The following is a 12,272-nucleotide window of genomic DNA, read 5'->3' as shown; positions in this document are numbered from 1 at the left end:
CTATGGGGAGTGGCTTGAGGGATATTTGAAGTAACTTTAGGATGGGAACTTGAGAGTTTCAGGGCTACTGAACACGTTTTTAAAGCCTTTTTTCCCCTCCATTTCAGTGAATATGATATATATGGTTTTCAGACGGTGCCAGAGGATGATGATGAGGAGAAACTAGTAGCAAAATCACGAGCTTTGGACCTGAGATCGCTTTCTCTCAGTGAAAATCGAGAGATCTCCACGGGGGTAAAATGGGAAAACTATCTTGCAAGCACAATGAATAGAGAGATGATGCGCTGTGTAGAACTAAAGAATCTTATTCGATCGGGAATTCCACATGAACATCGTTCCAAGATGTGGAAATGGTGTGTCAATCTCCATGTTAAAAAATTCAAGGACAGCACTGATCCTGGGTACTTCCAAACCTTGCTTCAAAATGCTCTGGAAAAACAAAATCCTGCATCTAAACAAATTGAGTTGGATCTCTTGAGAACTTTGCCAAACAACAAACATTATTCCTCCCCAACATCCGAAGGGATCCAGAAGCTGCGAAATGTGCTGCTGGCATTTTCGTGGAGAAATCCTGATATAGGATATTGCCAAGGGCTCAACAGGTAAGATTTTACGAATCTTGAGTAATAACTATAGAGTGAAACACTTAATGAGCCTTTCAAATCACATGTATAGCAACATGCTTTTGGACAGCCATTTGTCTTATGGGTTGTATGTTCATAATTTATAATGTTTAAATGAACAAATAACTATCACATTTTCTTAAAACAATAAAATACCAGAAGACTTGGATCATGAAACTTGTAAAATCAGCTTGGCAAAAAAAACTGGAACTGGAATTAACTCACATAAGAAATGGGCTACTTAAATGTAGTTTTACATTGTCTTCATGTCAGTTGTAGGGGATCTTTTTGCTTTTGTGTGCAAAAAATTGTTAGGTTTTTGCTTTTTTTTTTTTAAACAAGCAGAAATAAATGCTTGAAAACTTTTTGTACTGTTAAGGCCACAAATTTCAGCATTTCCCTCAGGATGTCTTCAATCAGAATTGCAGTAATTGATTTAAGGATGATTCTTGTCTTACAAGGCTAAGAAAAATTTGAAGTCATTGCAGTTCGTGTTTGCCGAAATAGTGTTGGTACTTTTGAGATCTGTAGTAAAGGAAGGTGTTCTTTAAAGCAGGTATGTTAGTCTAACCCCCCCCCCGTGATATAATACTATAGATGTCGATTTGTGCACTAATTTATGGACTAGAATAGGGTAAAAGACTTTTGAACTAGAAAAGCTTTATCATTTGAAACCACACTGAAGAAGAAGTAGAATAGAGGCAGTGAATAATGTTGTAGAGGTAGTGAGGTGGTGGTGGTTAGCAGTAGTAGAGGTAGTGAATAATGTAGTAATAAGAAGTATTCTTTTTCTGAGTATTCATCACTAGTGTTTACGTTCTGTAGGTAAATCGTATGTTTTTAGTATTAAAATTGTCGCTGGCATGTCACAAGACATGTCTGAAGAATATGGCTGTTGCAATCTTGGAGCAACATGTCTCTGGTGACTAGAACATGTTAGAAATGCTTTTGTGAAACTTGAACTTTCTGTGCAGCATTATTTTCTCCTGGGACATTTTTGGTTTTATTTTTGGTTTTACTGTGAATAACGCTGCATTTGGATATACTTGTAGAAGTTAAAAGCAAATTAAATATTTATTCCTTGCTTTGGTTCTCTTAAGCTTTTAAAGTGTGATCACCTTATTAAGCTGTGTAAGATCAGAAGGAGTTAATGTTGTTACAGCTCCTCTTGCATACAGAAATAAAACAAGTTTAGTTGGAGAAATATATTGGAGGTTACCTTTCATATTCAAACAACTATCAGCAACATGAAGTTATTCTGTGATTTTTTTTTTTTCTTTCATAATACTCATTGGAAACAAGAAAAACAGGAATGCTGCTGTTTAATACTTTTTCCTTCTACTTCAAGAAATTCTTACAACAAGTTTAGTCTTTGAAAAATTCTAGGGCTTTTTCTTTTCCTTAAAAGACAATGGTAGATAAAGACAAAAGTGTAACTTAGATACTTATCTTAATGGATGTAAAGTAAACATGCTAGAAAGGATTTTTTTCTAAACTTACAAGAAGTTAGTGTGAAATGCAAGAACCATCTGTTCTTTTTCCTCTTCAATACGGAAAGACAAAAGTCTGGGAATTGGAGTAGTATATTTAGGACTTGGAAGCTTCTAATTATTTTGCCTTAGTTCCTGGAAAAATGGCTTCTAGCAAGTCACTGCTTTTGCCTTTACCTGTTCTCTTATTTAACTGAATGAAAATACTTGGCTTGGCTGAGAAGGCATCTCATTGCCCCATCTTAAACTTCGTTAAGAGTTCTGCTGTTTAGTGTGCTCCTGTTAATGTATTTATCTCTGCTGAACAGAAACAAAGGCTTTATTGTAATTGTTCTTAATACATTTTGTGATACTATAATAACCTTTTTCTCCAAATAAACACTATTTTCAGATTGGTAGCAATTGCACTTCTGTACTTGGAACAAGAAGATGCTTTTTGGTGTCTAGTGACAATAGTGGAAGTGTTCATGCCTCGTGATTATTATACTAAGACACTGCTAGGATCTCAGGTATGTGCTCTGCCAGAATAAAGCCTGGTCCTGTAAACTGCAGCCAGTCAAAAAACTTTCTTCTAAAAGGAGGGCCTTTTAGAGGGGATGTGTTGTCTGATAGGCCTTTTTGGGGGATGTGTTGAGTTGACAGAGGTGGGTTCCAGGCACCAGGGCCCTTCTTTGGACGAGGACTCTGAGCATATAACACTGAAATTACTATTCAGTGACCTGCTTGGAGCTCCAGTCCTTAACCCTTCTTCTGATTATTAGCTTCACAACATTGACTGAGCTGGTTTATCATTTCTTTCTTCAAAATTGGGGGGGGGGGGGGAGGCGGTTACGGGCTCTGGGAGAGTGGGGGTGAGAATTTATTTTGCAGTTCTGCGAGCAGTATACGCTGTAGCACTCCTCTGCATCCAGGTGATGCTCTGGTACGTTGCCTCCTCCCTCCAAGTCTTTCCCCAGCTTGTTCTCTGCTCCGGTGCTCCTGCACCAGTGCAGCACTAGTGACCTGTAGTAGGAACACAACATCTGTGTGTGAGGAGCCCTGTGAGACTGGGGGTGGACTGGGAAGCAAAAGGTTGTGTCAGCAAGGGCGGTGTGCATTGGGGTGGCCATGTATGTTTTGGGTGGATCTATCTAGTGATAGCTAGACAGCCCAAGGTTTCCTGGTTAGCTCTTGAAAAACTTGCACTTACAGATTGGTAACAGCCCTACTTTGAATGACATATACTTTGGAAAATTAGGAGCAATAATGTCATGTTTGTTATCTCTTTAGGTTGATCAGCGAGTGTTCAAAGATTTAATGAGTGAAAAGCTTCCACGACTGCACGCTCATTTTGAACAATACAAAGTTGACTATACTCTTATAACTTTCAACTGGTTTCTTGTGGTATTTGTGGACAGTGTGGTTAGCGACATCCTTTTTAAAATCTGGGACTCCTTCCTATATGAGGGACCAAAGGTGAACTGAATGAGCCAAGTTCTTTTTTCAGTCGTTACCTGGTAACAAAATACTATGGTGTTATTGAGTGCAGGGTGGAGGAAGGTTGTTTCACAAGAATCCTGTCAGTTAAAGATACTGGTAGGAAAAAAAGGGAGGAAATGTGCATAAATAACCAGTCAAAACATTTTCCATTTTATCTGTGTTCTGCAAGTTAAAAGCTTGAGTTACATGGAAGGATTCTAAATGCTAAGTGTTTTCCTTTCACCAGCCACCTTTTTTTTTACCTTTGAAAAATAAAGCTATAGGCGGTGCTGTTTACTCCTACGTGCAACTGTCAATCAGTTTGAAGTAATTATATCAAAATGAGAGCTACTCTTATAAAGAAGAAAGCTTAAGTGAAGGAGGTAGAAGTTAAAGTATTGAAAAGATGTAAAAATTAGTTGTAACCAGAGACAAGCTAAACATTAGCACTTGAGCAACTGTTTGGTTTTTTTCTGCAGACATTTAAAGTACAACTGACAAACAGTGAATATCTGGGCTCCTATCTCATAAATTAAGGGGTGGGGGTGAAAGAATTTTCATGTGTTCCATACTTGTCAAATTGCAGTGAAATAAAATCAGTGCAGGAAAAAAAAACTCATTGGATTCAAACACGGTAATAACACTAAAGCACATGTTGTAGGCAATTGGAGAGAACAGGAGAGTTATAAGTAGACCAAAAACTGTGTGTGTGCTAGATTTCTTGTTGGCCTCATCTGAGCATTCTGACACGCAGTGGTATTTTGGTTGTGTGTTCATTCAAATCAGTTTTAAGCATCATGGTATTTTGTGAAGACAGCCAGTTACAGACTGACGAAGTTCAGAACTTACTGAAGCCTTTTCAGAACAAAGGGAAATAATGCTTCTTCCAGCTCATGCCAAAGTTGATTGACAAACTGGTATCAGAAATTCCTTCAACATAAGTCCCCCAATGTGTTGGGAAAATGCAAGGCATTGGAAAACAACCTGTTTAAAAAGCAAAACTTAATTTTAGCTCTGAAGTAACTTAATAAATGCATTCAACAGGCCCAGCAGTCATTGTTCTACAACTGAATTAGGAACTCAAAACTTCAAAGCATTTGTATGCTATAAACCCAATATTGTATTCTGGATAGAACTGCAGAACACCTTGTCTTGGTTACAGGCCACAACAGAAGTTTTTGGCAGCTTTTGGAAATGGGGGATGGGGCAGGGCAGGGCGTGGCACGGAAGGGAGATAGAGGGAGGTGTGGTCAGATGGCTCAAATACAGCCTGTAGGAAGAGTAACACTTTTCCTTTGAGTTTATATTAGATAATAATGAGAATCAGTGCATTCTGTTCTTGTAAAGAATCAAACATTGTATGTATTTTTATCAGGTAATATTCCGATTTGCTCTGGCACTTTTTAAATACAAAGAAGAGGAAATCTTAAAACTGCAAGATTCAATGTCCATTTTCAAGTACCTTCGATATTTCACACGCACGATACTTGATGCTAGGTGGGTAACTCAAACTTGTGTGTAATTGAAAGGCTTGTAGTGGGGCATGAAGAAGTCTGTCCTGGTTTTTTGGTTGTTTTGTTTTGCTTTTATCTAGATCTTAATTTAGATAAAAAGCAACTTGAGATGAAACTACTAAGATTTCGCATGAGTAGTTTTATCTAGTGGAGTCAAAAGCACAAGTGATGAATGCATAACTAAATTTTTAGGTATGATCAAGACTACTTTGCCAGGTTGGTCTTGTTTAGCAGTTGTACCATGGTAGCAACACTTAAGAATTTCAACCATAGGTGTAGTCTCCCTCTGCATTGCGGATACAACTTACGTTGTAAAATGTTTTACGATAAATAAAAACACATCCTGGCTCAAGTATTAAAAATGTGAGCTATGAGCCACTAGGTTTAGATCTCTATGCATCATTAATGCATAGACTAATGCCACATAACTCCAGCTGATTTTAAGATATACTTTGAAGCAGAGAATAAATACAAATTAGATATACTCTTCTGTTCTTCAGTCCTTGCATAGGAATTACAGTTTGTAAATTAGGGTCTAATGTTTTTAGGTCCCTAGTTTCAAGTCTGTAGAGCAGCAGATTAATCTTAAAAAGAAAAGTCGTATTGGGATTGGTTTAATGTCTGAGAATGTTTTGCACAGATATTGAAACTCACTGATTTTGAATTCAGTACAAAATCATATACTGGAATCTGAGGTGTTTGTTTTTACCATAATAAATTCCATATGAATTTAGGCTTACACTTTGGCTCCTACTGCAAGAGCTATTTATTATTTTTATTTCCTGTGTTTCAGTTTTGACTGGAGAGAAGTTAAAACTGAGTAACTTCACTCTGTGCTTAAAAAGGATTGCTGGGACTGATGCAGGGAGAATGTTCTGCAACTGATTTAAATGGTAGAAGTCTTGATAACAGATGTTGTTTCCTCTGTTGAAACCTCTCCAAAAACTCTTGAAGGGGGAGTTGTGTGGTGCTTGGTATTCTAGCATTCCCACCTTTGATTTGAAAAATGCTGGACAGTTGTTGTACTCGGCTGTTTGTGACCAAAATAAATGCTGCCTCTGATTCCAAATCTAGAAGTGACAGAGAAGCATGTACTTGACTTTGGGATGAGGGTGCACAATATTTTTGACAGAAAACAATAAATAAAACAAACTTGTGGATATTTTATACTCAATAAATAGGCTATTTTATAGCTTATAATCAAACGTGTAGTATGTAGTACCAGTAGTACCACAGCAGTATTGCCAGAAACTAAAGATTGTGGGGGGTGGGGAGGGAACCTAAATCATTTTGCTCTTACCTAATTTGAATAAAATTTTGATATTTAATTAGAGCTGCAGATTTGGCTTTCCCTTTCTTTTCCAATTATGTAACGGAAGTGATGTTTTGGCTCTCCTGTCTAAACTTTCTGGTGCTGTAATAACCTATTTTAAAGATTTCTAATATTGCTGGAAGAGATCTCATTTTGGTGTTAACAAGAGGAGCTAATTGGGTATCTTTGGCAGATGGTGAGTTCAGGTGAGGACAGAATTCAGTGCATCAAAGATACTTACAATACAAATATACTCTGTGCTGGTCTGTAAATCTCTGTTATCTTAGGATTTTGAAAGTCAGAGTTGAAAGTAGTGGTGTAGTGCCACCTAGGGGATATGAATTTGCCTGCTAGAACTGATAAGGCATGATTCAAACCACCTGGTTTCTTATTCTACCATTTTTGTACATGTTTCGCAGCATCAAAATTTAAACAATACAAAAGCATGTAGAATGATGTCTTTCCTGATATGGACAAAAAGTCATCTTGTAGAGGAAAAATTCAGAAAGGTTACTTTTGTAGAATTCATGGACATCCTGAATGGGTTAGAAAACTATTTTGCACAGAATTTCTAAGTTTAAGCTTTCTAGCGGAGAAGAGTCTCTACAGACATGTGCATAACTGTACTCTAGGTTATAGGATGTCATAGTTAAGTTTTTCTACAGGTGAAAGTTGTGTTCCATAGCATGTTGTGCACAGGTAGAGAAGCTGTTGGAATACGTTCTGTTCATAAATAGCAGGAAGTCGTTCTTGTTCACTCAAAAATACAAACCTAGGGAGAGCTTAGCCTTAAATAAACTGTCCAAATAAATTTTCTTAATATTTGGCTTTGTCTGATAATTAAACTAGAATAAGTTAAATTCCAGTTCCCCTTTTTCCTTTAGTAAATAATGAGATTTTTTTAGGTATAGATAAACAGTAATGATGTAGTTAACTCTGTCTTTGGACTGATTATGCAGATCAGTTACTAGTTTTGCTGTGACTGAATGATAGTATGATGCAGCATGACTCTGGAAGGGTGATGGATACTCTTGTGGAGCTTTGCTGTGTGATCTGATGAGCTTGAGTTGATGCTAGCTCGGAGATCTCTGCACTCTAGCCAGCAGAATCCCAGAGCTTTCTCACTGTATCATAAAGTTTGGCTTATACATGTTTTGTATTACCCTTGTCTGTATTTGTATTATCCCAGGCTTTATCTGGTCTCTTACACCACTTCATTGTCTTGGATAACTTGAGCTGACTGGCCTGGGATTGAACGAGCTTCAGGGAGTTATATGGAGGAAGTTATCCAGTCTATAATCGGGTAACGGGATGTACCAAGTATTCAGTCTAGCCAATGAAGCTCTGATTAGCCAAGCTTACATCTTCTGTTCAGTGTTGTCAAGGCTGTAATCACTATAGCATTATATAGTTTGCAGGTGGCTTTGCAAACCGTTGAGCATTTGATAACACTTTATCACTTGAAATAACTCTAAAACTGAGTGCTTTATAGAACTTTCTTGCAATACTGATAACATCTGAGACCTGTCAGGTAAGTGAAGGAGACCAGAGATATCAGCCATATACTAAAAATTGATACAGATGAAATTCAAACCTGATTTTAAAAAACACCAAATATGAATGATTGTCTTCTAATATTGTGTAATCTTACAGGAAACTGACTGGTATTGCTTTTGGAGACCTGAATCCTTTTCCATTACGTCAGATCAGGAACCGGAGGACCTATCACCTGGAGAAAGTGCGTCTTGAACTAACTGAACTAGAAGCCATTCGTGAGGATTTCCTGCGTGAACGAGAGACGTGTGTAGAAAAAAGAGACCTTATTAGTGATGATGAGGAGGATAGTTGAAACTACTCAACATAAACTTTTCTTTGGGATCGTGACCAAAGTGAGTTAACCTCCAAAACACTTTATTAATCCTGTCAAACAGAATGTAAACTAGTTGCTTTTGGAAATATGCAGGACAGATTTCCAAACGCCAGCACTTTCAGAAATATTGCTTTGTATGGAGGCCAAACACTTCTTGTTTACATGTATGTTCATGGAATTGTATGTAGAGCACTTAATATCTGTCTCAGTTTAGTCAATCAGCTGAATTGCCAGTTGTTTTCCCGCAGTGCACTTGTTAGAGCCTGTATGTGAAACAGCAGTAAGAAAAGTCCATGCTCTGTTTACTACATTCATTGCCATTCTGTGTTTTTTTTGATGTAATCATGTTTTTTTGTAGTACAGGTTCAATGTGGGAGGACAACATATTTTTTGGTTTCAGGTTGGCTCAATAAATGGCTTTCATCATGTTGTCCTTGAATAAACTATCCATTCTTGAGGTCACAAACTAGAAAAGTATGGAATGAAGCACAGGAAGAACTTTTACATTCCTTTGTCTTTTCCTGAGGTGACATGAAATGGATCATCAAACAGAACACTTGAATATATGTACTTAAAGTAAAGGTAAAATAAGTACCTATTTGTCACTGAATGTTCAGTGTATACTGAAACAGTGATGTCAAACATCGTTTATGCTTTTCTGGGCAGCTGTGTTGACAAAGATACTTGTTAATGCCAAGGGGTTTGTAGATCAAATTCTGTTTAGTCGATTTTATTTCTATTCACTTTTTTGATTGCAATGTCTCAAAAGACACAACCAAACCCCAGCTATTACGGAAGAAGGAAGGGAGCTTGTCACAGGAGTACCATATTTTAGTAGCTAATTAGTTCTGTATGTGTTGAAGGCTTTTTTTTTTAATTTTAATGCTTCTTCCTATTTAGGGCTTAAAATAAGATGAAGTCTTGATCTTTAAGAAGAAACATAGCGTTCTTTTTGCATGAATGTATAACTATTGTACAATAGTGGTAGCGATAGGATTCCTAAAACATGTATTTATCAATCAAAGGAGCCTAAAGGTCACAGCATGCACACAGAAATTCAAGATCCTTTTCCAGCAGAAAAATGCAATATTCTCTTAATTTGCACAGCTTTGCTGTGGGTGTTGCATGCATGTCATACAAGACAGCTGTAAGGAAACATTTTGGGGTGTTTAGCTGTAGTGTTTCTGACTATGGAAGTGTGACTGGAGGCCATTCTTTCTCATCTGATGACTAGCAATACTCTTAAACGGTTCCGAGGATGAGGAAGGTTTCTTTCTTGCTGGCTATTCTCTGGACTTTTGCAATGTTCTTTCCTGAGCTGTTGGATCGACTTAAACGTTGTGTCTGGATGTGTCATGATAAAACTAGCATTCAAATACTAGGCAGCAAATCGCGTAGTTCTGGACAAGTGGTTAATTGGCAAAAACCAAAACTGGTGGTTGGGAACGGTCAAGTGCATCAAGCTTCTACTTTGTGTGTTTTCTTTTGGTTTTCTGAGAACAAGTAGGACTTTATCACGTATATTCATGTAATTGTTTTAGAAAACTTAAGGGTGTGCAGGGAGAAATCCTGCTTCTGTTTCACAGCACTTTTTTTTTTTTGAGAATGTATTTGTAGCCTTCTCTAAGCATATTATCAGTCAGCTTATCTGGAAGGGAAATATTTAATCAGTGGTGAATGTTGTAACTTACAGGACAACTTTTGATAGAAAATGTATGCTTCTTCTTATATGACATATAATTTTTAATTAGCCAACAAATCCTTGCCAATGAGGGACACATGGTATGATCATCTTGATTTGTATGTTGTTTGTCTTCTAACATGTCCCCTAGCTTGTCTATTGTAAGCAGTGGTTTGGGGTTTTTTATTCCCTAGTTACTCTTCGTTGTGTACTTGAGTTTATTAGGCAGGTTTTTCATATTATTGCATGTACTGTATTCTCTTTTTACTTACAATCAGTGTTTGAATATAAAAATGGGACCAGGTTTTCTAATTTTCTAGTTATGCTGTCTTGGTTTTGAAAGAGCTGGTCTCTAAATCAATCTGTAATGTCTGCTTTTTTTTTTTTGTTTTAATCTTGTTTTCAAGTGTTAAATGAAATATTTCTAAGCTGAAGATCTTCCTTCCAGTGGCAACAGTTGAAGTGTTAAGGTGAAGAATTTAGAAGTATGTACCTATCCTATTCCTACAAGTCTGTTACTCCTAGGTTTTGAGTCTTCACTATGAACTATGATTTTAGGACATTGTTTTCAGACTGATTTCATTGAAGTCTTTAGGTTGTGAAGATAAAACTAACTTCAGGGCAACTGTTCAGGAAGTTCTCTAGCTGACAAAACGTGACCTGCAATGTTACAGGACCATTTCTTTTTTACAGTTGTGCTGATGGTTAAATTTGTGTGTGTGTTGCTGTGTTTCAGTATATAGTATATACAACAATTGTACAGTAAAACTAAGTAACTCTGTTTCTTATGCCACTATGTGAATCTAATACACGAATGTTAGGAAGCTTATGGAAATCATGTTGTCTCTGGGTATTTTGTTAGCTGGCAAATATGCAATGAGTTGGTGCTGTTATACTCAAGTTCCCAGTGAGCTGTTGGCTTCATTTTGTTAAGCATTGTTACTGATGCCTTAGTTAAAAGGTCAAAAAAAATTGCAGAGGCATCTAACCTCTGACCACTAGAAGTCTGCATAGAACAAAAATAAGATGCGTATAGCAGGAAGCAACGTCAGGGGAGCTTGCCTTGCTATTGCAAATGTCTTTGGGTGGCTTAGTTTTCTAGTGGTGCTTAATCTGGTAACTTTGAGGAGTAGTAACTAGTTAGAGACATACAAGATACCCAGGCAGTATTTAAACCCGATGAAACCAAGCAAAAATACAGTGTGACTCAGTGGCCTGCAAAAGCTGAACTGCATAGATTCCAAGTGTTTGTATTTAGGGGTAAACTTCCGAAACAGTGCATGAGGATTTAACGTTCATGCCAGCCACTTAGTAAGACATTCACCTGTTAATGCAAATAAAGACTGCTAAGACTATTTTTTAACTTCAAGGTGATGCACATATGTGCAGAGTTCCTTACGCATGGTTCCCAGTATATGTGATGTAAACCAAACCACTAAGTTGCATCTTGCAGAATATTCCTCCATCTTCATATATGTATGCATGGCTTTCCAGTGAAATTTCTGGTTACTTGTTCAAAATGTTGTATTATCTTCTGTTAAATAGGCAAAAAATCGGTGCACTACACCTCTAGCTATTAAAACTGCACAGTATTTCAGCTTTACCTGTACATGTGTACAGGTAGTGTTATCATCCAGTGTTATCAAATTGTTTGGTGGGTTTTTTTACCAGCTATGTAATCAATAAAAAAGATTTTTTTTGTTGCCCTTTAGGTGTCTTCTGTGAGAGGTTCTCCCCTTTCCCTTAGTCTTTGTAAACATGGTAAGATATTTCAGCAGAAAGGGAAAGATGCTTTTTTTTCTTCCTTAAGACATCAGGGATGAATGAATGGTCTTAAATTTGATAGAGTTGTATGTTCAGTCATGCTTAACTGAGAAATGGAAAACTAATCAATTTCATGAAATTGTGTAGCTGTTTAAGTGAATGTTCCCTTAAGTGCCATGTTAGAAATCAGCAATACGCGGTACAAGAAATTTGAATCACAAAACGTAAGTGATGTTATTTTCATAAAGATTGATGTAAAGAAAAAATAAATTGTTTATTACTTTACAGCTTGCTCTGGTTACTTCCCCCCCCCCCCCTCATAACAGATGGAAATAATTGCAGGTGCCATCAGAACAAACCAGTAGTAAAGCTGGTGTTTTTGTCTGATAATGTGATATGAGAGAGTCTCTATAGAGGACCATATACGCAAATTTGGCTTTCAAGCATGAAGATGTGAACTATAGACAAGTTGCATGCAGGTGATGCTGACTGGGTAAACTCGTGATTGGTGTCCTTACTCTCTTGGGAGAGGAGGGAAGGGAAGGGGAGATGAAACTTGC

The 12,272-nt window shown here is 37.2% G+C and overlaps 1 protein-coding gene across 2 annotated transcripts in view; it reads left to right on the top strand.

Annotated features, from left to right (window-relative positions):
• TBC1D2B (TBC1 domain family member 2B) overlaps positions 1–11,997 on the top strand; it is a 35,454-nt gene extending 23,457 nt beyond the window's left edge. Inside the window, exons 9-14 of one of the 2 annotated variants that reach the window (XM_076348413.1) lie at positions 108–602; positions 2,505–2,622; positions 3,383–3,568; positions 4,947–5,068; positions 8,051–8,286; positions 8,668–11,997. In XM_076348413.1, the coding sequence (XP_076204528.1) occupies positions 108–602; positions 2,505–2,622; positions 3,383–3,568; positions 4,947–5,068; positions 8,051–8,246 (1,117 nt within the window). In that variant the 3' untranslated portion in view covers positions 8,247–8,286; positions 8,668–11,997. Of the gene's footprint in view, positions 1–107; positions 603–2,504; positions 2,623–3,382; positions 3,569–4,946; positions 5,069–8,050 lie in introns of both variants that reach the window. The other variant, XM_076348412.1, reaches the window with a different exon arrangement.
• The last annotated feature ends 275 nt before the right edge of the window (positions 11,998–12,272 follow it).

The sequence above is a fragment of the Aptenodytes patagonicus genome, chromosome 10 (genome assembly GCF_965638725.1).
Source record: "Aptenodytes patagonicus chromosome 10, bAptPat1.pri.cur, whole genome shotgun sequence".
Taxonomy (NCBI): Eukaryota; Metazoa; Chordata; class Aves; order Sphenisciformes; family Spheniscidae; genus Aptenodytes; species Aptenodytes patagonicus.
Note: the sequence above shows the minus strand (reverse complement) of the source record. Positions and strands in the feature narration are given on the sequence as shown.